This window comes from Tachypleus tridentatus, chromosome 13 (assembly GCF_004210375.1).
Source record: "Tachypleus tridentatus isolate NWPU-2018 chromosome 13, ASM421037v1, whole genome shotgun sequence".
Lineage (NCBI taxonomy): Eukaryota > Metazoa > Arthropoda > Merostomata > Xiphosura > Limulidae > Tachypleus > Tachypleus tridentatus.
Window position 1 is genome coordinate 264199113 of NC_134837.1, and position 26688 is coordinate 264225800.

A 26688-nucleotide genomic window follows, 5' to 3' on the forward strand; every position below is an offset into this window, starting at 1 on the left:
ATTACATACAGAATATACAAACCACATCCAAGTATATCAGTAACAACTGTTACGTAATGAATATATAAACCACATCCAAGAATACAGAAAATTGTGAAATACTGTGATTGTTTTGTTATTATCGCTAGACAACTACTGTCCCCACCAACGAGACACTGGGAAATTAAATTATTCATATCTGCACGTTCAAACTGGTTTAGTATGTACTGACCTGATACACAGCTTTATGAGAAATGAAATTTAAATTATGTGCACACAGTAACAAAGACGAAAAAAACAAACAAGATTAACAATGAATAAATGACGAATTGAGTTTGTGATAATTATAGAAAAAGAATGACATTCAGTTCCAAAGAGAGGTGTGCACATACCTTAATATAAGTATTTCGACTTCTGATGAAAAATAAAACCAATTAGTACAAATTTCCACCGCGAGGTAGATACACACTGACACAAATTGTATATTACTGTCCAATGGCTTTTCTCCTGTTATCAATGGTTTAGGATACAGTCAGCTCCAAGGATATTTTAAATCCGTTGTTATCTAGTACAATTCACAGGCTCGTGCAGACGTTAGGAATTTAATTGTAATATACACGGAAGTGATATACAAAATTTGTCACTAATCCCTTTATCGGGTTTCAAGGAAGCGCACCCTGTTACGAGTTCGAATTTGGCAGTTCAAGAAACTGACGTAGAAGCGCAGCTGACCCCTGTAAATAAATGTCCCTGGTGGAGCTTTGCGGTGAAACAAAAACAACTCGTCGCTATCCAAGTAAAAGAAAGTTTTATATTCTAATTAAAACGATTCCATAATGTACGCGTTTTATGGACGGCAATTCCAACCTACGTAAAGGGTCATCTAGCAAGATGATAGATAGATAGATCGAGATAAAATTTACGTTTTAGAACGAGAAGTTTTCGCTATATTTTAACAACTTAAACTACTGGTTAGCACAGAAAATATTGTAACAATAGGCGAACTATTTTCGCTTTTTAAAAACGTATTTAGCTACACAGTAAGATATATCTGTAATTAAACAAAATATCACAAGCATAAGTCGCATCCTCAGCCTATTATAACACCAGCTACAATAACAATTACTAATAACCTCATCGGTTCGTGGATCCTATCACACTGTAAAATAAACTTTATATTCCGATTTAAAAAAGAACATTCTGATATTCCAGTGAATGAAGATTTACGTATCAGAGAATCTGTTGCCTTCAAGACAATATGGCCGTCTGTTGTTATTACTCAAGGTGTTTCAATTAACTTGTTATTGATAATTTAAAAATGAATGAAATACATTTCACTTAATAGCTTACCTTGCAACTTACGTTCCGTCTCCCAGAATTTCTGCAGTTCATTAAAATATTTGTCCAAAATGAACACTTTCGACAGTCCAAGTGTCGACATCACTGCCACCGAATCACGTATTACCGACGTACCAAACAGACGAACTTGTTCACCGTCGAACTTAGGGTAAGGCTACACCAAACTGTATGTCTTACTAGAAATTTGAAAACACTGTTAAACTAGCCACAAAACAACTCAAACAGTAAACACTAAAAATAAAACATAAAGAACACTAATCGATAACTGAACTTGTTAATTCTGTCCCTACTGGTCAAGGACGGATTGACACGGGTGGACGGATCCAAACGGGCCAGGCTAGTATGAAAAGACCCGCAGCCATTTAACCTGAACTAGTGTAGTTTCACGTTATTTCTTCCTAAGCAAGTTCTGTAAGTCTCAGAGTATAGGAAATATTTGTTTTGTGTCTTTGGGTTGGTCAGCAACACAAGTTATTGTCCAGGGGCAATTCTTTATGTATATTAGGTCATATAGACATCTGTATAAATAATATAGCACTGCCTCACTTTCCTGCCGGTCTAGCAAATATAAAGTAAGTAAACACTTTGCTTCGGTCTGATCTACTCGGTTGCATTCAGGAAATACAAATGGGAAAGTCCATTAAATAATAAGGGTAGGAAACCTGCGTTTTCCCTTACACATTAATTCTCCAAATACGCTGTTAATACAGGTAATTCTGACAACGTGTTTATGGTGAACAGGTGTCATTAAAGACATACAGTCAGTGTGTACTGTGTTTAGGTATTTAAATATAAAGAGAGACACAAACAGTGGCATATTTAAGTAGAGGCTAGAGGGGACTCGTGTTCTTAATAAGGACCCACTGATAATTTTATACTATGTAAAATTATGAGATGTAGGATCCAAACAACCTTAAATCTGCCTCTGAACACACACTCTGTTTAGGTGTAGCGAGACATACTGTTTTTAACTTTAGAGAAAAACACTGTGTTTCGTCTCCCGCTAGTACGGCGGAAAGTCTACGGACTTACAATGCTAAAATCATGGGTTGGATTCCCCTCGGTGGACTCAGCAGATAGCCCAATGCGATTTTGATTTAAGAAAACACACACATACATACGGTGTTTAGGTTTAGAAAGAAACAGTGTGTTTAGGAGTAGTAAGAAACACTATGTTTATAGAAAGAGAAATGTTGTTTTTGGATTTAAAGAGAAGGACATTGTAGGCTGTGGATTGAACTAGTAGGCTAGGCCACGTAACAGTTCCGTCACGGTGTCTTTAATAGTATAGGCTTAGGGCGGTGTACAGAATTTTAGTTTGGGTAACAGTGCCTAAGATATAACTAAATATTTTTGTATGTTGCTGAATAACCAACCATTTTCTAAAACAGTAAAGCAAAAAATTAAGTGCGTTAATTCACATTATGTTGTTATCAGTGCAGAATCAAAATGTTCGAAATATTTTGGGTAACCATCAAAGTGTAGCCGTTTCGGGCATTGTTACAATTGATTTCGGTATATTGCTTAGTTACTATGGTCCTTTAATAAATACATTACTCTATACAACGGGTCCCCTGGTGAGAAAGAGCCAAGTCTACGGATTTACAACGTTATAATCAAGGGTTCGATTCCCCTTGGAGGACACTGTAACAGATGAGGCTGCTATGAAACACGGACAGAAGAGATTTATTTATAACTGCACAATTCTAGGTTATACAGGGTGAACTCCGTATGTTATTCTAACTAGGAATTCTCTACTGAGTTTGTAAGATCAACCCATTTCTTGGAAGTGTGTCAGTGCTGAACTCAGGTATTTCAACCGTAAGGAGTGGGGGTGGGTAAACCTGAGGAGAAATACGTTCAAATTCGACCAAATGTAAAATACCGTACTTCGGTGGGGAAGTGCACAGAGGAAAGTACCCTCTTCATATCCTCTAAATTCAACACTGACTCACGTTCATAATAAAAAAAAGTTTGTATTCTACCCATGTTATTCTTTCCCTTTTCATTCTCGTATCCAACTTTAAAATGAACCAAAGAAACGTATCTATCGAAAGGTATTCTAATCTGATTTTTTTTTCTCTTATTATTAGTGGGAATAAATATATTACATACCGTGGAAGTCTTGGGAACTGAGTTAAAACTTTGAAGGCACACTCTGTATGTTTTCTAGCTGACCGTATATTTTGCGGTGACGAGAACTAGTCCTACTGTCGTCCAAGCGAGCCGGACATCAACCAGACCCAACCCTTCATTGGTCAAGTTTGAATTGATTATTTCGATATGACAAAACATTCACTCAAGAAAGGGCATTTTATTGGTCACATTTTCCGTAACGGTTACAGGTTGGTATATTTCTCCCGAGCTGTGCAGAGAGAAATATCCGACGGCGCAAAACCTGCCTATCGACCTTGACAAATCCGTGTTCGTAGTATATTACTAATGAATCATTTAATAATTTGCAATCTCACATTACTTTGTAAAGTGTTTATCTATCAAGACTTTTCATTAATATTCTCTTCCTTAAGTCTGATATCATTTCATATAACCCCACAGCCAACTATCGACAATAGATCATGTGAGCAGACATACCATGAAAAACAATACAACTTAAAACTCGAGGCCTCGGAAGACTGTTCGTTAGCCGTGACCACACTAGCGACGGAAAATGCACTCTTGACTCTGATTGGTTCCTTTGGCTGTCCTTCACAAAGGCAGCCTTGACCAGCAACCAATAACGTTGAAAGAAATAGAGGCAGCGTAACTATCTGATATAAACAATCGAAAGCTTGCTTTTTACTGTTTTTTAACAAGTGGTTAATTTGTTAGTTGAAATATAGTTAGCCACTAAAATCAGAGACAAATATAACTTAAATATGACTATGTTAAAGTGATAACTGACAGTCTGAAAAATTTCAAGAGGCGTTGTGAATAGTTCCAAACTTGAAAAATGAAACAATGATGAAGACAGAGCAATATTCTATTAAAATATATAGTAAGTTCTCTATCAACACAATCAATAAGACAGGCTGGTGTTCTATTATAACATGTAGTAAGCTCTCTACATAAAATAATTTTCATCATATTTCTAAACTGTTGTTTACACATTCGTCTTTAACTTTAGACTTCAAAATTATGAACTGTTTGTTTGTTTGAAATAATAATCAGTGATGTCGAGAAAACCCACTTGTAGAGAAATATATGTGTAAAAACGGCTCGTTTGGGTTGAGAAAATAGAAGAGCGAACAACGTTTCGACCTTTTTCGGTCATCGTCAGGTTCACCGAAGAAGGTCGAAACGTTTTCCGATCTTCTATGTAAAATATTTTCTCAACCCAAACGAGCCGTTTTTGCATATATGTTTGTTTGTTTGTTTTTTGTTGTGGGTGAACACAAATCTGCACGATGGGTTAAGCGCTGTGCTTACCACGAGTATCGAAACCCAATTATAAACCTTCTGAATTACTGTTGAGCCACTAGGGGCATCATAAATATATATAAAAAAAAGATTAAGCAGAAGGTACGTCGACATACGATTGGACTAATCTGTACTTACAGTTTCTTCCACTTTATATCTGTGTATTCGTGACCATCTGTACAGTTTATAATAAAGCATTTAATCAAGGGTCTAAAGGCTAACACTAAAAAGTTTGTTTTCATTGGTAAAAGATTATCTTCCCAGTGGAAAAATATATATGTAAAAAACGGTAGGTTTGGGTTGAGAAAATTTTTATGTAGAGGAGCGAACAACGTTTCAACCTTCAGTCATCGTCAGGTTCACAAAGAAAGAGGTAACTGACCGGAAGCTGACCACATGTTTGAAAGGGGTTGTGTAACTGAGTGTCTGGATGTAGAGGGCGGTGTTAGATGTTTGAATATATAATGTTATTTATTTTATTATATTAATATAGGTATAAAGGCATTCCTTTATATTGGTTTATTTTGCGGTTAAGTTGTTGTATAAGTAAGGCTTCTTTAATTTTGCGTTTGTTTATGTTTGTTTCTTTATTTAGTATTCGAGTGTTTTCTATGGTTATGTTTATTTGACTTGCAGTGTTCGAAAACGTGTGAAGGTGACTTTTTATGTTCTTTGAATCTGGTTTCCATTTTTCTACTTGTTTCTCCAATATAGAAGTCGTGACAGTTATCACATTGTATTTTATAAATAATGTTGGTGTGGTGTTTGTCAGTGTAGTTTTTACATAGTATAGACCTTAGTTTTGTGCCTGGTTTTTTGAATAAATTTGGTTTTAACTGGAATGTCATATTTTGTTACTAGTTTTTACCAAATGTTGGTTATTTGTCTGCTGATGTCTGGAATATACGGTATGCAGCAGTATATAGTTTCGTGATTTTTTTATTCGTGAGATATATTTACTTTTGTTGGTTGATTTTGCTTTCTGTCTAGGTGTCTGCGTATAATGTTTTCTACGGTTTGTGGAGGAAACTTATTGATGTTGATGAAGTATTGTTTTATTTTTTCTAATTCATCGTTAATTGTATCTAGTGAACATAGTTTTATGGCTGTGTTTATTTGGTTTCTTAGTAAGCCTTACTTATACAACACCTCAAGCCCAAAATAAACCAATACAAAGGAACGTCTTTATTCCTGTATTAATAAATATAATCAAACATCTAAGCACGCCCTCTACATTCCTACACTCAATTACACAACCCCCTTCAAACATGTGGTCAACTATCGGTCACTTACCTCTTTCTTTCTTTGTGAACTTAACGATGACCGAAACGTTGTTCGCTCCTCTACATAAAATTTTCTAAACCCAAACCAGCCGTTTTTACATATATATTTTTCTCTACAAGTGAGTTTTCTCGTCATCACTGATTATCTTTCCAGTGGACCTAAGTGATGCGGATATTAGGCTTAGCAGAACACAAGCACTGAACTACCATCCTTGTTCATCACTGTCAAAATATAAGGTCTGAATATGTCATTTTTGTACGCGCCAGCCAGCGGGTCAAGTCCTTTTAAGGTCTAAACATTTAAAGGGCCCGATATGGCCAGGTGGGGTAAGGCATTCGACTCGTACTCTGAAGGTCGCGGATTCGAATCCCAGTCGCACCAAACATGCTCGCCCTTTCAGCAGTGGGGGCGTTATAATGTGACGGTCAATCCCACTATTCGTTGATAAAAGAGTAGCCCAAGAGTTGGCGGTGGGTGGTGATGACTAGCTGCCTTCCGTCTAGTCTTTCACTGCTAAGTTAGGGATGGTTAGTGCAGATAGCCCTTGAGTAGCTTTGCGCGAAATTCAAAACAAACAAACAAATACTTAAAGGGGAGTCATAAAAGAATAATGTCATAACGAAATTTTGAATTTTTACTTCAAGCGATCTTTTGTCACAAACTCCACTTTATATAAATAATATTTAACACGCTAATATTAGTAATTTACAACTTCACGTGTCTACCCACAAGTACAACGCTTATTTCGTGTCTACCTACAATACTAAAATACGTGTTACAACGGTTTTACCACATCATTCTTGATTAGAGGTGAAGGAAGACTACGTTTAATGTCATCCGTTAGAGGGCAGCCTAAGTGTACCAAAACACTTCTAGTGATAAAACTAATTTAACGTGAGATGTTTTTTTTTTCTAGATTTTTCTTGATATTTTACTGCAGATTTAAAATCAAAGGTTTTAAAAATATCGTCTGAGATCTGTCTTTCATTTCCCACGAGCCGCTGCTCAATTGGTTTTTCACGAATGCCAAAATCGGATAGTTGGGCTAATTTTAGGCCAAACGGTTAAAAAAAAAAAACTACTCCAGGTCTATCACCGTCCAATTCCTTATTCTATATAATATGGAAAATGAACCTGGAAAAATTTCAGAATGTCGTGAAAGGTATGCTTTAACGAAAGAAATAATGTTGGGAATTACTGATCATTTTTAGAATATTTTTTATCAACCGTGTGCGCCCTCTACGTCAAAAAATAAAACAGCTGAAATTCCTGGACAGGAGCTACCGTTGTGTCAGGGCAGCCAATCAGCTACAAAAAACAGTTGGGGGTGTGACGTGACGTCTCTAATTCTCCCCACCAGTGGGGGACGTTATTTTGGAAAGAGGTACCATACGTAGTAACGTTAGGAGCTGCGACAAATGTTCCGGGTGTGATGGTTCATATCGGCAAAGATCGATTATAATCATCGACTGTCGAGCTACGAACGGTGTCAACGTCGAAATGTAGTAACGTCACCACCAACCACTAATTATCTATCCCCCAAACCGTGTATATGGAACATACATATATCAGGGTGACCATTAGCTAGCATCACGTAAATATGTATCCATCATTATCAGCTAGGTTCACATCACGTAAAGTATGTACACATCATTAAACACTACCTTTACATCACGTAAAGTATGTACACATAATTAGACACTATCTGTACATCACGTAAAGTATGTACACATAATTAGACACTACCTGTACATCACGTAAAGTATGTACACATAATTAGACACTATCTGTACATCACGTAATGTACACATAATTAGACACTACCTGTACATCATGTAAAGTATGTACACATCATTTGTCACTACCTGTACATCATGTAAAGTATGTACACATCATTAAACACTTGTCGTAAGTCACGTAAAGTATGTAGACATCATTAAACACTCGGATGATGTAAACAAGATATGGTTAAGTGTTTATAACAGTACAAGAGTAAGGTGGACTGTTAGACAACAACCAACTTTTATTAAACTGGCTACAAAAGAAACATGAAATCTAGGGCTCTCTGTGCTAGCCGTCCAAGTGTCAGACTAGAGGGGAGGCAGCTAGTTCTCACCACCAATCACCAAATTTGGGCAACTCATTTACCAGCGAATAGTGGGATTGATCGTCACATTAAAACGCTCCCCCGGCTGAGAGAGGGAGCATGTTTGGTGTGACCATCAGGTTATGAGTCCAACGCCCTCTAACTATGTATTAATTAAACCGCTCAGTTACAGGCAGTGGAAGATACTTATTCAAGTCTCGCTTCTGTTCAGTGGATAATTTTCACCTGATTGTAAAGCTAAGAAACAACGAACCCGCTTCACCCAATTAGATGTTTCTAAGTTCGTGACCATTCACGATACACCATTAACATCCAATTCTTCTTCAGTTGTCGAGTATTGTTATTGTTATAATAATTATACGCCTACTGGGCTCTATAAAACAATTATCCGAGCTTTTTGTAGGGAAAAACCTTTATTAATCTTTTCAACCGTATAGAAAATTACAATTAACCAGACAATTGTAACCATAATTTCACTGGGTCTTTTTTCTACATAAATAGTTAGATCACCTATAACACCACGCAGACATGCGCAAACTTGCTGTTAAACCTGAATACTATACATACACAACCATCAAAGAGTAAATAATAAAAAAAGCTATACTTTGTACACTAGAACTGGACTTTTGAAAAACCAGTTTTCTGTCGGAAGTCCCATATCGTTTTTGTACAACTTCTGACAATATGTAATGCTACCGTTCCATTAGAACGAAAATATACCAGAATTGTGCTTCACACACACACAAAATGGTGATAAAAACGTTTCGTGTTTTTCTCGTATTTCCCAGGTTTCATTCTCACAGAGGTATGTCTTTCACTCTAAATCTGCCCATCTAAAGCACAGCAGTAAAGTAGGAAGTGAAGTCTCCAAGTAGCCAAAAGGGGCTTTGGTTTCAAAACAAAGAGAAAACTCAACTCCTAAACACAATGTCTCTTCCTACCTCTTAACAACAATGTCTCTTCCTACATCTTAACAACAATGTCTCTTCCTACCTCTTAACAACAATGTCTCTTCCTACATCTGAACAACAATGTCTCTTCCTACATCTTAACAACAATGTCTCTTCCTACGTCTTAACAATAATGTCTCTTCCTACCTCTTAACAACAATGTCTCTTCCCACCTCTTAACAACAATGTCTCTTCCTACATCTTAACAACAATGTCTCTTCCTACATCTTAACAACAATGTCTCTTCCTACCTCTTAACAACAATGTCTCTTCCTACATCTTAACAACAATGTCTCTTCCTACCTCTTAACAACAATGTCTCTTCCTACATCTTAACAACAATGTCTCTTCCTACCTCTTAACAACAATGTCTCTTCCTACCTCTTAACAACAATGTCTCTTCCTACCTCTTAACAACAATGTCTCTTCCTACCTCATAACAACAATGTCTCTTCCTACATCTTAACAATAATGTCTCTTCCTACCTCTTAACAACAATGTCTCTTCCTACATCTTAACAACAATGTCTCTTCCTACCTCTTAACAACAATGTCTCTTCCTACATCTTAACAACAATGTCTCTTCCTACATCTTAACATAGTGTCGTTTACAACGCCTAATCACACAGTCTCTTTCTACATTTAATCCCTAAACAGAGTAATCACTCATTGTTTGTCTTTTAATACCTTGTTTACTGTAAACATGTCATCAGAATTATCTGTGTTGACGGCGGATTTGGAGAATTAATTTAATGGACTTTCCCAGTTCTATTTCCTGAACAAAACTGAGTAAACCAGGCAGAAGTAAAGAGTTTACTTACTTTATATTTGCTAGACGAGCACTGAAATAAGGCCATGCTATATTATTTATACAGATGTCTATCTGACCTATTGTAGATAATGGACTGACTTTAGATAATGACGTATGCTGCTGACCAGCCAAAGATACGTGTAAAATGTTCCCAATACTTCACTACTTATGGAGCCGGCCTCTGAAGGAAGAAACTAAATGATTACCACCGAGTAATTTAAAACGCATCATATTATTAAAACAACAGCAGTGTAGACACTAATGTCCGCGGTTTTGTCACGGTAAGAGACAGTTAATTCAAGATATTCGAACAATCGAAATGGTTACAAAGTCTAAATCTAGATTATGTTACAAGCGATAATTTTAAAATAATAATTGTAAACCATACAAAGGGGTAATTTTAAGTAATCCTCGAGACTATTACTGTTTTATTTTGTTTTTAGAGCAAAGTTACATTAGACTCTCTGTTGTGTCCATTGTAGGGAATCGAACCCAAAACTTTAGCGTAGTAAGTCTATAAGCCTACTGCTGTACCATCGGGGACATTGAAATCAGTGAAAGACATTGTCAGTTGTAATTTTAAATTATAAAATCAGGGAAGATTTGTGACTCTTAAATTATCAAACAAACAAAAATCTGAGACTTGTAATTATATATAACTAAATAAACGGGTAGTTACAGTCTGCAAATAACGTTTTCTGTTCACGTTCTTATAATCCGATGTAAAATGAGTGTTTTGAATGGTAATGACATAAGCTGTATTTTTTATGTGGTAACTATGTAAAGGGTGCATGGTCTACAAAGGTAAAAAAAAAATACCTCATGGTCTATATTTTCAACATTTGATATTAAAGTTCAAAGTTCTATTTTTCGTTCACTAAAATAATCCCACTTCTGAAATAAATGTTGTAAATTTGTTCTTTCTTTGACAGGTTCTTTCAAATAATTCAAAGTCCAGTTCACGTAATGATAATAAATCAATTTATTTTTCTTTAACGATTTTAGAGGCTTCAACAGTATGGTAACTTGTAGACCCGTTTACAGTTATGATAACTGTACTACGTTAATGCAAAAACAAATGTATCTGAACAAGTTACGGTTGATCGCTCAATATATATACCGCTGGCTGAAGTAAAAACACTCTCTGACTGATTCATTCTAATGACTAGAAATACCTTTCGTTTACGGTTCACTATCCCTCGTATTTACAGTTTACTTCTCGAATGTGCTAGAAAATCTAACACCATTTTTTTTAGAATCTTCTAGGCCGACAATGTTAAACTTTTTTATCTTAGCGTTATGCGTTCTCTAGCTAACCTCTAGATTATTATCAGGTCATCCCTTAAGTAATGTCCGATTTTAGGTTCAGAAAAAGAGAAAATATTTCAAATTATTTTAATGTTATTTAATCAATAATGTATGTTCCATTATTGCTTTCTGTCAACGATTCACAAGGTTCTAAATGCTATTTCTATAAAATTATTGGGGTTTGGAGGAAAATAATGTAGAGATGGTAGTTTTGACATCTTCATGTGTTCCAAGCTTTTTTTCACCAAGATAGTCCTGCAAATTTTGGAATACGAGTTGACGATAATCAGATGGAGCAAGGTATGGAGAATAAAAAGGATGTGGAGGTTTTTCCCAGTTTAACTCTTCAATCTTTCCAGATGTGATCCTTGTTGTATGGAGCCGTACATTATCCTGGTGTAACACATCTTTACGATTGATCAAAGCAGGCCTCTTTTCTTTCAGTGCAACATTCAAGTGTTCTAACTGTTGACAATAGCAGTCTGGTGTAATCGTTACATTGAGCGGCAGCAACTCAAAATGGATCCCACCAAACGCTCAACAAGACTTTCCTAGGGTAGAAGTCCATTTTGGACTGTGCTTTAGCCAGTTTTCCTGTACTGAGCCATTGTTTATGGCGCTTAACATTTTCGTCTTCAGTCACTAACCTGACCAAAAAAGGTGATTTACGTTCACGATAGTGAAGAGAAGCACAAATGTCCACTCTTGCTCTGAGGTTGGCTTCTGTCAACTCATGATGTCAAGTCATCATTAAACTCAATAGGACAACCTGAACGTGGCGCATCACTTGAGCTGTAGTCACCTCATCTGAACTTCTGAAACTATCTTCGACATTTTCTTTCATTGAGAGACTTCGCACCATAAACACCTTGAATGTTTCATGTATTTTCTGCTGCACTATTGGTATTTTTTTAACTCATAAAACATTATGGACCTAATGTGCTCCTCAGACACTTCCATCTTCATAAGGGTTTATTTGATTAATGATCAGAAAAAGTGAGGTTGGGTTACTTTGTTTTATTTGTTACACGTTTTTATACACGTCCTATTACATATTTTAGTCATTAAAGCCTTCTACAAAGACAGAAATGATGATGCATTTTGTGTGTTAAAATTTTGAGCACCAATTACGGGATGGCCTGATACATTTAAGAAAAATATAGCTTATAACAATAATGTGTTTCACGTTAACGCTTTCCATTTCTTCGACTTAAATTAAATTCTAAATTATTGATGTAATAAATAAAAATGATTTTTTTTTTAAATGGCGTTTGGAAAGAACTTAAGAAATTAGCTGATTATTATAGGCTTAAGAAATCGTCTCAAAAAACAAAATCTTCTTCCATTTCTACAGGCTTCCAGTCCGATCAAATCTGAAGGAAAAAAAACAAAACACGAAAGATATGAGAATGGGGTTTACAGATGTCTTGACAAATTGTGACAATACTGTAACAACAAAACATTCAACTTCTGAGGGAACAGAAATTGTAAAAATCTGATAAACACCCATAGTGGGGTGTTAATGATATATATTGAAAGGATTTTATAGTACGATGAAAATAGAAATAATGTGAAGTAATCTAACATGTTTATACAAATTATTCTTAGTGTAAATCACAGAAGTTTATTACAGTAGACTATTAGGATATTATTACAGATTTACATTTGGGAAAATCAAATACTTCACCAGGAAAATAGCTTTTTATATTATTATTAATTTTATTATATGTTTATAATCATAACAATGAAAGTACTAGTTTTAATGGCCCGGCATGGCCAGGTGGTTAAGACACTCGACTCGTAATCTGAGGGTCGCGGGAAATCGAACCACTGATAGTAGTCTTGGAAATCCGAAGACTTGCCGCTGTCCCAGCGGGTAAGTCCCAACCTATAACGAAAATTTAACATTAGAAATATTAGTAGTTCATACGATCAAAGCTATTAAAATAAATATGAAAAAATATTATAATACACGCTGCACATATTTGATTAATCTAGTTATAATAAGTAAGACATTTCTCACAATCTTAGTACTTCAAGAACATTCGTGAAGGCGAAATAGTTTACGTATCAAAAACAACATGAATGTTTAGGTTTGTTCGACTGGTTTTTAAGCACATACTCCAGAATGGACTATCTGTGTGCCAGCCATGTGTTTCGAAACACGATTTTCAGCGTCATAAGCCTGAAATTTTAGTTACGGCTAAATCATTAGGGGTTGGTTTGTTTTCAATTTCGCGCAAACCTATACGAGGGCTATCTGCGCTAGCCGTCCCTAATTGAGCAGTGTAAGACTAGAGGAAAAACAGCTAGTCATCACCACCCACCGCCAACAACGTTTAAGATAGGTATATATAGACTAGACAACTTAATAAGTCACCATTAGAAATCTTTATTTACTAAGTCGAGAAAAGTTGTAAAAGTAAACACAACGTTTCACCAGGTTATTGTAACATCTTCAGACAGTTTATGATACATACAACTGTTTGTGTTTGAAACTAATACTACAGTCAATGGAGCGATTAGAGCCTCCCTTACCCCATCACCCCAATCTACAAATTTACATATTTCTTTTGTCTCATTCGCGAAGCAACATAATTTTTTTCTAAAATATTTCTTTGATAAACCAGGGACCCATGGTTATTTGTTGGTTTATTGTCAGAAAGATATTGAGGTACTAAGTAATAGGCTAGGTTCTGTTTGTTTGTGTTTATGCTGTCTGTAGTGTGCCCCTTACATAAATGAGGATCGAACCCCCAATTATAGCGTTAAAAAGTCCTCAAGATTATCGCTGACCAACAGTGGTGGATTTCAGGTTGTGTGAACCCCGGGATAATAAAATTAACAATGAGATCCCATTCAGTGATGTCGAAAACCACTTGTTGGATCTAAGGCTGAAAATATTTTACATAGAAGAGCGAACAACGTCCTTTCGTCAGCCATCACCTGACCCGAAGAAGTAAATACCCATTAAAACCATGGGATCTAAGGCTGAGTCCTTTGTAGCCCCTGCCTAAATACGCCCCTGCTGATCAACTTGGGAGAGAAGGTAGTTATTTCGCGAAGAACACAGCTAAACTGTATGAACTAATATGGTAATAATAATAATGGGTAAGGTCTAAATTATGTAACAACTACATAGGTACAATTAAAAACTATTTAGAATGTGTGCGTTTGGACATTGATATACCAAATAACCTAATAAGAACGACATTTCAGTTCACTGTAAAATTAGTCCTTTCTATTCTCGTTATGTTTCACGCAATTTGTTTGAGAAAAAAAAAAAAAGTTTTTCCTCCTTGCGATGTGGTGCCATCTAATAACATATATTGGAACTGTGTATGATATTTTATGGTAAAATAAATAAAAAGCCCACCCAGTGCAGCGATAAATTTGTAAAGTAAGCTTACATCACTATAAATTGCATTTCCATACTCATGGTGGGTACAGCAAAGATATCTGATTGTGTAGTTTCTGTTTAACTAAAACAGCCTAACTAAAAACTAAGAAAATAAAAGTGTATTAAAATAGATAATTAATTAAAAACTGATGTCTTATACATATTTTTAGACTGACTAACCACCCAAATGTAAAAATTGGTCTAGTTTAATTTAATGTGTTTGTTATACCTTTAAAATTCAAAACACATTCAGGTTTGTTTTTTTGACAATTAAAAGCACTGAGAGAAGGCCTAAGAAAGTAATTATAGGCATGATATTCCGTTTTAAAATGAAGGTCTATTCAGGTTTATTTTCTACAATTGTTTGTTTGGCTTGTTTTTGAATTTCATGCAAAGCTACACGAGAGCCATCTGCGCTGGCCGTCCCTAATTTTGCAGTGTAAAACTAGAGGGAAGGCAGTCAGTCATCACCATCTACCGCCAACTGTCGGGCTACTTTTTAACCAAGGAATAGTGGGATTGACCGTGACATTATAACGCCCCCAAGGCTGAAAGGGCAAACATGTTTGGTGTGACAGGGATTCGAACCAGCGACTCTCGGATTTTATAATAAAAATTCTTGTTTGTTGCATATTACAATTTACCCCGGACGAGTCTCCGATTTGTTATGTTAAGTACGTTATTTATTATGATTTCAAATGACCAAAAATTTAAATTTTAATTTAGAAGTTAATTAAACGTAGGTATGTATCAAATTTATAAAAATTGTCAACAAGATTGATACACACAATTTCTTTCTTAACAAGACATACATCTTAAAATACAAACAATAATACAATTTATATATGCAAAAACGGCTCGTTTGGGTTGAGAAAATATTTTACATAGAAGAGCGAACAACTTTTCGACCTTCTTCGGTCATCGTCAGGTTCACAAAGAAAGAGGTAACTGACCACATGTTTGAAAGGGGTTGTGTAACTGAGTGTCGGAATGTAGAGGGCGGTGTTAGATGTTTAAATATGTAATTTTATTTATTTTATTATATTAATATAGGACATCAACATGACAAACCGTTGACTAACCTCATAATTAACAGATCCGACCGACAATTAAACACAGACGAGATATATCCACTTAACAAAGGACTTAACTTCGTAATAGCACCTAGGTACATTCTAACCATAGAAATCAAAACATGTTTAGAAGATCTAGCCAGGAGACTTGTGATACTTTCTACAGAAAACAAAAACAAGGAAAGAACCAAAAACAACCAACAGAAAGAAGACAACTTAGATAATTTTATTGACATCCAACAGCCAAACTTCCCAGGTAAAATTACAAATTTATATTTTCCAGAAACACCTAAAAACAACATCTTAAACGATTTTTTCAAAGAATTTTCTCACAAAACCATCAACATAATTTCACAAAACAGAAAACTAAAAAACAACCTTACAAAAAGAGACATTAATTCCATTACAAACCTAAAACAAGACAAAAACATAAACATTCTAAAAGCAGATAAAGGAAACGCTATAGTAATAATGAACAAGAATGAATACACCCAAAAAATAAAGAACATCCATTCAGACAAGAACAAATTTAAACCAATACACACAAATCTAACAAAGACACACGAGACGCAACTGAACAAATTACTACTACAAATGAAAAAAGCCAACACAATTTCACAAACACTTTATTCCTACCTACGTAAAACCGACTCACGCACACCACAAATATACGGCATCCCCAAACCTCATAAACCAGATTGTCCATTACGACCAATAATGTCCACATATGAATCGTTTAATTACAATCTTGGTAAATACATAGCATGGGCATTTTCCAAATATGTAACATCAGCGAGCTCATTCATCAAAGACTCTCTTAATTTCAAGTCTAATCTAAATCAACTTAATCAGAAAGCCTTAATGGCCAGTTTCGATGTTATATCCCTCTTTACAGAAGTTCCAACCACTGAAGCCTGCAAGATAGCCTTGGAACTCTATATCCGAGACCCTAACCCAATTATAGATATTCCCAGTAACCAATTAGCAACCCTCATAGAATTCACCACGATAAAGACAAACTTCATGTTCAAAAACCACAACTATATACAAACAAATGGCCTAAGCATGGGCAACCCAGTATTTCCAGTTCTAGCCAATATTTTTATGACACAAGTTGAAACACAAGCAATCAACACAGCATTACATCCACCACTATACTGGTACAGATATGTAGATGACACGGTTGCGGGATTCAAATCTACAGAACACATACTTAATTTTTTCAATCACATTAACTCTATACATCCCAACATTAACTTCACATGTGAACAGGAAGAAAGCAATCAAATATCATTTCTTAACCTCAAAATTACAAGAACCGACACACAATTCAAAACAGAAATCCACCGAAAAATCACCTATACTGGACTATACATTCCTTGGGACTCAGCACATGAAACAAAACAAAAACTCAACATACTAAGAAACCAAATAAACACAGCTATAAAACTATGCTCACCAGATAAAATTAACGATGAATTAGACAAAATAAAACAATACTTCATCAACATCAATAAGTTTCCTCCACAAACCGTAGAAAACATTATACGCACTCACCTAGACAGAAAGCAAAATCAACCAACAAAAGTAAATATATCTCACGAATCAAAAAATCACGAAACCATATACTGCTGCATACCACATATTCCTGACATCAGCAGACAACCAACATTTGGCAAAAACTAGTAACAAAATATGACATTCCAGTTAATACCAAATTTATTCAAAAACCAGGCACAAAACTGAGGTCTATACTATGTAAAAACTACACTGACAAACACCACACCAACATTATTTATAAAATACAATGTGATAACTGCCACGACTTCTATATTGGAGAAACAAGTAATAAAATGGAAACCAGATTCAAAGAACATAAAAAGTCACCTTCACACGTTTTCGAACACTGCAAATCAAATAAACACAACATAACCATAGAAAACACTCGAATACTAAATAAAGAAACAAACATAAACAAACGCAAAATTAAAGAAGCCTTACTTATACAACAACTTAAACCCAAAATAAACCAATATAAAGGAACGCCTTTATACCTATATTAATATAATAAAATAAATAAAATTATATATTCAAACATCTAACACCGTCCTCTACATTCCGACACTCAGTTACACAACCCCTTTCAAACATGTGGTCAGCTTCCGGTCAGTTACCTTTTTCTTTGTGAACCTGAGGATGACCGAAGAAGGTCGAAACGTTGTTCGCTCTTCCATGTAAAATATTTTCTCAACCCAAATGAGCCGTTTTTGCATATATATTTCTCTACAAGTGGGTTTTCTCGACATCACTGAATAATACAATTTATAATAAAGGTTATTACAAATAATGATTTATACACAAAATACTTACAAACTCATAAATTCAGTGCTCTATCTTGTCTGGAACTGAGAATTTTATCGACGGACCAAGCCCACAACGACCGAATTAATTTTGAGTTGATACACCTGTAATGCCCCCCGCTAGTACAGTAGTAAGTCTACGGATTTTTACAACGCTAAAATCGGGGGTTCGATTCTCCTCGATGGGCTCAGCAGGTAGCCCGATGTGGCTTTACTGTAAGAAAACACACACAAACATCTCTTGACGACTTGAAGCTCACGTAAGATGTTTAATGACGACAATATCCAATGTCCTCGTAAAAATACTTATGTCCGAAATTGAACGATTTGTAATGTTAAAAATTTATAAACGTTCCCAGTCAAATATGTGAAGTTCTCTGATTAATAAGAGTTAACCACAATTATAAATTCCGATGCTTACAGCATACTGACTGTAGCAGACCAACAATATTATTCTGTCTCCGTCGATTTATAAAATTAGGTTGGCAATAACATTCGAAGCTAGTGAGTTCGTAAAACGTGTACTGTTGATTGTTACTTTGTTGGTTTTCTTAAATCAAAGCCACATTGGGCTATCTGCTGAGTCCATCAAGGGGAATCGAACCCTTGATATTAGCGTTGTAAATCTGTGATTGTTACTCTCAAGATTTTTCTACAAAATTAGATAACAGCCGGAACTTTCATAATACACATTGAACAAGATACGTTACATGCATTTCTAAATATTAAATTGAAACAAATATAGATATTAAAATAAATGTATAACAATAAATCCGTTACACTCTGAGAGTAGACTAAAAATTAAAATTATAGAGCATGATATTCTGTTTTAAAGTGAGGATCCATTCAGGTTTTTTGTTGTTTTTTAATAATAAAAGGCTCTCAAAGTAAGCCTGAAATAAGAATTGTAGGGCGTTACATTTCGTTTTAAGTCGACGATACATTGAGATTATTTTAAATAATAAAAAGCCTTTTACACTAGGCCTAAAATAAGAATTCTGAGCCGTAATATACCGTTTAAAAATAAAAATCCATTCAGGTTTGTTTGTTTTTATAAGAGCATATTATTCTGTATCATTTAATAAAGTTAAATTGGTACTCTTTCGAGTATAAAAAAAAAACTATACGTTACGATTATTATAATTGCAGAACACAAGGATTGTCAAAGTAGTAATGTTGCTAAATTTAAAAAAAAACTGTCTGAACTAAATTTGCTATAAAAGAATTATTAGATAATTATAAACTACAGAAAAAGACAGCTAATGAGTACATAATGAGGAAATGCAAATAAATATATTACCAATCCTAAAATAATAAGTTACACTTTACTTGTAAAGACATTAAAAATGCAAATTAACGAAATTATTTAAAACATTTTTTAGAAGGTAGTTTAGATTATTTACATTTATTTCTTAAAACAGTAATAAAGAATGACAGTGCAGATTTAATGTGATTTAAATTGCAGGCATTATTTAATTGTATAAGCTGTTTCCAAAGTACGTAGCTTATTCTTATATGATTAAGCACGATATCGCATTAAGCACTAACTACTTCCGATCATTAAATGATGGCGTCATGTTGCCTTGTTAGGTCTAACGAAGTTGTTGATTTACTAGTGAACTTCTTACAGTGGGCAGTTGATTAGTTAGTTGGTGAATCAGTTTTTTTTTTCTTTAGTTTCACGAACGATGAGCTCGTGCTTCGACGAAAGCATAGCGATAGGAAAGCCAGCAAGTAAATAATGTCTATCGTTGTTTGTGAAGTTAGGCCCATCGTAAAACCGTGTAAGGGTATAATTTTGCTGGTTTTGAATTTCACGCAAAGCTACACGCATGCTATCTGCGTTAGTCGTCACTAATTTAGCAAATTCCCTTTAAAAACACCTGTACATCATCGCCCACCGCAACTCTCAGGCTACTCTTTTACCAATGAACAGTGAAGAACATATGTGGTAGGATAGGGATTCGGACGCATGACCCTCAGGTAACGAATCAAGCATCTTAGCCACTGGTAGAAGATTCAAACCCATAAAACGTTTCTGATACCAGTAAGTGGAGTAGACTTTGTGTTATATTTCTACGAATGATCCCAAAGAAAATCATGACAGTGCTATAAAAAAGTGGAAGTATTTCTACAAATATAATATATTCCAGAATGAACTTCATAACGACGATATGTGCTTGAACTTGAAGCAATATTGGAAACTTAATGGAAATTATGAAATAACAGAAACAGTATGGAATTAAAGGAATGTTTAGAAAAGGGTTTGTGGACTTATATAATTGTTCTTGAGCATGAGGACATACAGTAAGCTAGCTATCTCTGCTATGCCATCTTGAACACCGAAACCCGGTTTTTAGCGTTATAAGTTTTTCTACTTACATCCGAACCATTGGGGCAGAAGAAAGATACAGAATTAAAAGGTCTATAATCTATATGAAGACAGAAAATTGGACGAAAGAAACTTAAGTTATAAGAATATTATAAAGATGGATGAGCGAAAGGAATTACAAGAAAGCCAGGTAAGAATCACAAATAAAACTGGATTAAAAAAGGTCAAAGAAAACGTGTATTGAAGTTGAAAATGCCACGAGAGATGTACAACAGCCTTATAACAAAATGCCACAAGAGATGTACAACAGCCTTATAACAAAATGCCATAAGAGATATTCAACAGCCTCATAACAAAATACCGCAAGAGATGTACAACAGCCTTATAACAAAATACCATAAGAGATGTACAACAGCCTTATAACAAAATGCCACAAGAGATGTACAATAGCCTTATAACAAAATGAATGGCGTACAAAAAAACACCATTTCCAGGAGAGAAAAATCTGGAAATTAAACTGGAAAATGCAAAGTTCAAGCCAGCCAAACAATAGTAAACAGCAAGCTATTCCTCTTAGTGCTTGTTTTAAACAGCTTCAACATAAATATCACAACAGAGACCTGCAAGAATTTTGAAAACTGTTGGCTACCTTATAAATTACACTCGAAGTATGATATCAGAAGAAAGTTTTAAATTAAAGATAAGGAGCTGAATATGGAGGAAAAATAATATCTTAGCCAAACTTTCCCAGATGCTCGATATGAAAGTAATTATTGAATTATCCAATCAAATAGTGTGAAAACTTTAACTGAAGAAGAACTCAGAGAATTGATCATACAAAGTGAACTATGAGATAGTAAGTGTTTCAGCTGTAACTTAAACTTTTGCCAGGAACTTCGAACAAGTGTAGAAAATAAAAATTGTTTTCAGAGTTTTGCTGGGAACGTTCTATATGGATAAATTTACATTATCCGAATAATTTGTTTGTTTTTGAATTTCGCGCAAAGCTACACGAGAGCTATTTGCGCCAGCTATTTCTAATTTAGTAGTGGGCTACTCTTTTACCAACGAATAGTGGAATTGACCGTCACATTATAATGTTCCCACGGCTGAAAGGTCGAGCATGTTTGATGTGACAGGGATTCGAATCCGCGACCCTCGGATTACGAGTTAAGCGCCTTAACTATTTGGCCATGCCGGGACTTATCTGAATAAACAAGTCTACGAATCACTGAATTCGTTTGATAAAAATCTTGAAACATTTTGATCAACAGTGGTTGTGTTGCTACGAATGTTGAACCTAGCTCAATAATGAAAGATGGGATACTTCCTTTAGAGAATAAACGATGTTTTGATACAAACATCAAATGGTTACAAACAACTTTCTCAGTGACAAGACGCCAAGAGGTCGTCTCATATATACAAGTTACATCAAAGTCACCCAAGTTATTTAGTGACTGTACAGTTTAGATAAACAAAATATTTTTTTGTTAGCCAAACTTTTGATTTTACATTTTGTTAATACACGCAACTGTAAAATTAATTACAGAAGGTTAAGTATAATGTAATACTGCTTTCTTTGTGTAATAAGATTTTAAAAGAGATTTCACGATCTAGGAAAGGAGCAGGGTTGTAGGCTACGTTCTATTAAATATAGGCGTTTGTATTGCTTATCGCTGACGATGTACATTTTTACGTCACATAATGAACGTATATTTTAATGACTAAAATGTCTTAAACGTTTGCTAAATATTTGAAGAATAAAAAAGACTAGAAAAATTAAAATCAATATGTGTTTATGGAACAATACATTATCTGTCTTGGTCAGGAGATTTTTACAGTTGTTTACTGAACAATATACTATGTGCCTACGTTTCAACCTAGAGAGTAGAATTTAAAAAATAAATAAAAAATTGGCCAATTTCCTTTCGAAATGACCAAATAAAAATATTTACTTCAGAATTAAAATGATCAGACACAAATTTTTAAATCTTTCTACATACCTTATATGCTTTAGTTTATCAGCAATACTATAATAAAATATTTGGTTTATTCCGAATTTTTTATCTTTAATTTTTCCACAATTTAACCACTGATCAGACGTGTACGTAAGTGGTCGATTAGTAACTACACATTAACATGTAGTATAAATTTCTTGTCAAATTCAGCAGGTTTTTCTCAATAAAGCGACATCTAACTATAGCTTAATGGGTAATAGCAATAATCAATTCTTGTTATATCATAAAGCATCCTGTTCACTTACTGTTATTTCAGTTCCGTAGGGAGGTGTAACAGGTGATGGATGAACCTTAGCTTCGTGTCCGTCATTTCTTCGATTAAAATTTTTAACATTATTTTAACAGCTTTTGCTATCCCTAGTTATTCTGAGAGTTCCGAAACTTACATTTATTTTAGTAATATTATTGCATTTCGTAAAAAACACGAAAGGGAATGGTTGCAGTTAATATAACCAATTTCGGAATGAAACAAGCAGTTTTTATTAACTGATATTTCATTAACCTTAAATGAACGAATAATGTTTGTTTGTTTGTTAAGCGCAAGGCTACGCAATAGACTATGTGTGCTCTGCCCACTATATATCAAAATCAGGGTTTTACAGTTATAAGCCAGTAGACTTACTGCTGAACCACCAGGAAGCAGTTGATAATGCATTATAATGAAACGAACTACAGTGATTAAGTCCTAATGAATAATTAGAATGTAGAATTTTTATTTGAAGCAGGAAGGTAAAGTGAAACTACAATTGAAGATTGCTGGAGATCTCTCTCAGTGTGAAAACATACAGGAATAGTATAATGGAAGTTAGAATGTTCGCGTTTTACCAGTTAAAATGATCAAAATGTATTTAATCCAAAATAAACATTTTTAAATACTTTAATAAATATATTAAAGTACTAAACAAAATAGATTATCAGAATCAGAGTACCATACAGATTTGTAATATACTCCTTTAACAATTAGTTCTTGTTGAACTTTTTTGGATTATGTAGTACAATCATTGTGAGAGGTCTGTACATACTGTTAACATTCATCACATGAATACCAAGAACCTTAAGTTACAGTTATATTTATTTATCATAAATAACTGTTACACTTAGTCTTGCTGTATTTATTATAAAAGCATGATAGGAAGTGAATGTACGATTAACCAAATAGAACAGGGGAACTGTATAATCAGTCAATTAACAATTAAAAGTTTACTCCACGCTGATATAACAACTCAAGATTAATTAAAGATTGATTGATTGAGTGTTTTATGGCACAAAGCAGCTAGGCTATCTGCACGAAACGTCCGGTAAAAAGGTAAGAATAAAGTAAATGTAGTAAAATACAGAAAAGGAAATGAAGGTAAAACAAAAAAGCATAAAAACATAAATAGCATAAAACCAATGTTGACACCCAGTCTACAATGTTAAAAGAGAAAGCAGAGTAAGAAAAGTTGTAAAGGACATTTTCTAGCATAATGGTAATGATCAAAGCTCAACAGGAAAACTAACAGATAAGTACAAAAACCACCGTCAGTCACCTGATGTTGGTCTTTCCAGTCCTGGTTCCGGGTTATGTGTCATTATGGCCAGTACCAAAATGAAAAGTAATAAAAGTGTTAAAAGACATGCAGCAAAATTGTAATAATAACTTGCCAGGATGACTAATGGGCAGTTCAAACAGCAGCGTTAGTCACCTGAAGTTGGCCTTTCTAGTCCTGGTGTTGAGTTGTTTAATGTTCTGGCCATTTTCCAATGTCAAATTGAACTAGAGAAAATGAAACTGTGAAAAGGGAGCCACAATTAAAAAGGTGTAATGAATAAATATCAAACACTTAAATGATATTAAAAAGATTAATGGCCATTAAAAAACTAAAAACTTTATCAAGGTGGACAGTGTCACTATCACCAATAACACTGTCCAATGTTACAGATAAACCCTGGGGAAAAACATGTTTAAAATATTGCCGTCGTTGAGAATCGTAACGATGACAAGAAAGTAAAATGTTGCTGATAGTGATTTGAGTGTTACACAAACTACACACTGGTGCATCAGTTCCAGATAAAAGAAAACGATGAGTTAAAAAACTGTGACCAATGCGTAGTCTAGTTAGAACAACTTCCTCCTTCCGAACTTTACGGAAGCTAGACGGCCAAAGCCCAATATAGGGTTTTATCTGAAAAAGCTTGTTGTCTCGTTGCTCACTCCAAGTGGAGCTGGCACGAAGCCGAGCCTTGAATACAAGACCATAGTCTATGTACGGAATAGGCACAGTGGTGATAGTGCCAGAGCAGATAGATTTAGCTGCCATGTCTGCAAGCTCATTCCCGTGAATACCAACATGGCCTGGTATCCAGAAAAACTGGATAGAAGTAGCAGTTAATGAGAAATGGGCCAGTTGGTTTTGAATATCAGTGAGAACAGGGTGTGAGCCAACGTGTAGCGATTCCAGGGCCAGTAGAGAACTAAGCAAGTCAGTATAAATAGTGCAGTTGGAGTACTGCTCAGCTTCAATATGATCCAGGGCAAGAGATATGGCATACAGTTCAGCAGTGAACACAGAAGCTGTAGAGGGGATTCTGCGCGCAACCACCGAACCGCAGCAAACCATAGCAGAGCCCACTGAATTACCTGATTTGGAACCATCTGTATAAATGGTAACGAAATGATTGTTTGAAAGATGTTCATTAAATAAATAACAGTACTTCCAAACTGGAGTATCTGACTTTTTCAGATGACTAAAAGAAAGGTCACACTTGGGGACTGTAATAAACCATGGTGGGATGGGCTGACCTGTGGAATCTGCGATATTATCCAAGGACATACCCAAGTCATCCAATTGCGCCTGGATGCGAAGGCCAAATGGAGCAATGGCAGATCGTCTGTTCTGAAAAAGTACAGCCCACCGAGGAAGGAAAACACATCCCCAGGTGGGATGCTTCGGTAAGGAACGAAGTTTCGAAGAATATAGTAAAGTTAGTTGCAAACGGCGAGGAGCAGAGAAGGTTCATGAGATTCAACGTATAAGCTTTGAACTGGAGAGGTGCGGAAAGCCCCAGTGCAGAGTCCAAGTCCTTGGCAATGAATGGGGTGTAGCATCTTCAAGGCCGAGCCATAGACCATTGATCCATAGTTGAGTTTTGAACAAATAAGAGCACAATATACCTTTAACATGGAACACTGATCCACTCCCCAACTGGCAGCAGAGAGGACATGGAGGATGTTCAGTGCTCTTGTGCATTTGACCCGTAGCTGCTTTAAGTGTGGTATAAAGGTCAGCTTACGGTCAAAAATAAGCCCCAAGAACTTGGTCTCAGGGACCACTGGCAGCGAAACTTCACCGATATGAAGTTCAGGATCAGGGTGAATACCCTGTTGACGGCAAAAGTGCATGCATACGGTTTTAGAGAGAGAGAGAAATTAAAGCCGTTCGCCATAATCCACTTCAGTACACGATTGAGGGCAGTTTGTAGTTGCCGCTCAATATATCTCATGTTCGACGACTGACATGAGATGTGAAAGTCGTCGACATACGGCCCATTCGCAATAGTGAGAGGGAGTTGTTCAGTGATGGCATTTATCTTTATATTGAAAAGTGTGACACTCCAAACACAGCCCTGAGGGACTCCAAGTTCCTGTACGGAAAAGAACGGGAAAGTGTCGAACCCATACCAACTTGGAATCTCCTGTCCATTAATTTTTTTTTAATAAACATGGGCAAATGGCCACGTAACTCATATATATGGAGGTCTCGCAAAACGCCATACCTCCATGTTGTGTCATAAGTTTTCTTAATGTCAAAGAATATTGATACAAGATGTTGTCGTTTGAGAAAGGCTTTTCTGATTGATGTTTTAACTCGAATTAGGTGGTCTGTGGTGGAGTGCTGTCGTCGGAACCCACACTGGGTAGGCGAGAGGAGGTTGTTTGATTCGAGGAACCAAACAAGACGAGCATTAACCATCCTTTCTAAGGTCTCACAAAGACAGCTCGTCAAAGCAATTGAACGATAGTTTGAAGGAATCTTGGGATCTTTCCCTGGCTTAGAGAAAAATAAAATAATAGCCTGATGCCAGGCATCAGGAAAACCATTCTCCTGCCAGATCCGGTTAAAGACAATTAGAAGGACATCAAGAGAAGCAGGAGATAGATGGTGCAGCATGTTATAGTGTACACCATCAGGTCCAACAGATGTACTGCCAGACCGATGAAGAGCCATTTTCAGTTCCACTAGTGTAAAGGGATAATTATAGTCAAAGAGACAGTCAGTTCGAAAGGAAAGAGGTGAACGCTCTGCCCGAG

At 35.5% G+C, this 26688-nt stretch overlaps 2 protein-coding genes across 9 annotated transcripts in view; both read right to left on the reverse strand.

Annotated features, from left to right (window-relative positions):
- Positions 1–4160, reverse strand: part of LOC143240237 (unconventional myosin-Va-like) — a 51091-nt gene extending 46931 nt beyond the window's left edge. Inside the window, exons 1-2 of one of the 7 annotated variants that reach the window (XM_076482370.1) lie at positions 3454–4160; positions 1330–1514 (exon numbers count right to left, since the gene is read on the reverse strand). In XM_076482370.1, the coding sequence (XP_076338485.1) occupies positions 1330–1420 (91 nt within the window). In that variant the 5' untranslated portion in view covers positions 1421–1514; positions 3454–4160. Of the gene's footprint in view, positions 1–1329; positions 3353–3453 lie in introns of those variants that run through there. The other 6 variants (XR_013021647.1, XM_076482372.1, XM_076482371.1 and 3 more) reach the window with 6 other exon arrangements.
- Positions 4161–10870: 6710 nt separating this feature from the next.
- Positions 10871–26688, reverse strand: part of LOC143239219 (UBA-like domain-containing protein 2-A) — a 99571-nt gene continuing 83753 nt past the window's right edge. Inside the window, exons 4-5 of one of the 2 annotated variants that reach the window (XR_013021063.1) lie at positions 12969–13102; positions 10871–12587 (exon numbers count right to left, since the gene is read on the reverse strand). The gene's annotated coding sequence lies outside the window, so the exon portion shown is untranslated. The remainder of the gene's footprint in view (positions 12588–12968; positions 13103–26688) is intronic. The other variant, XR_013021064.1, reaches the window with a different exon arrangement.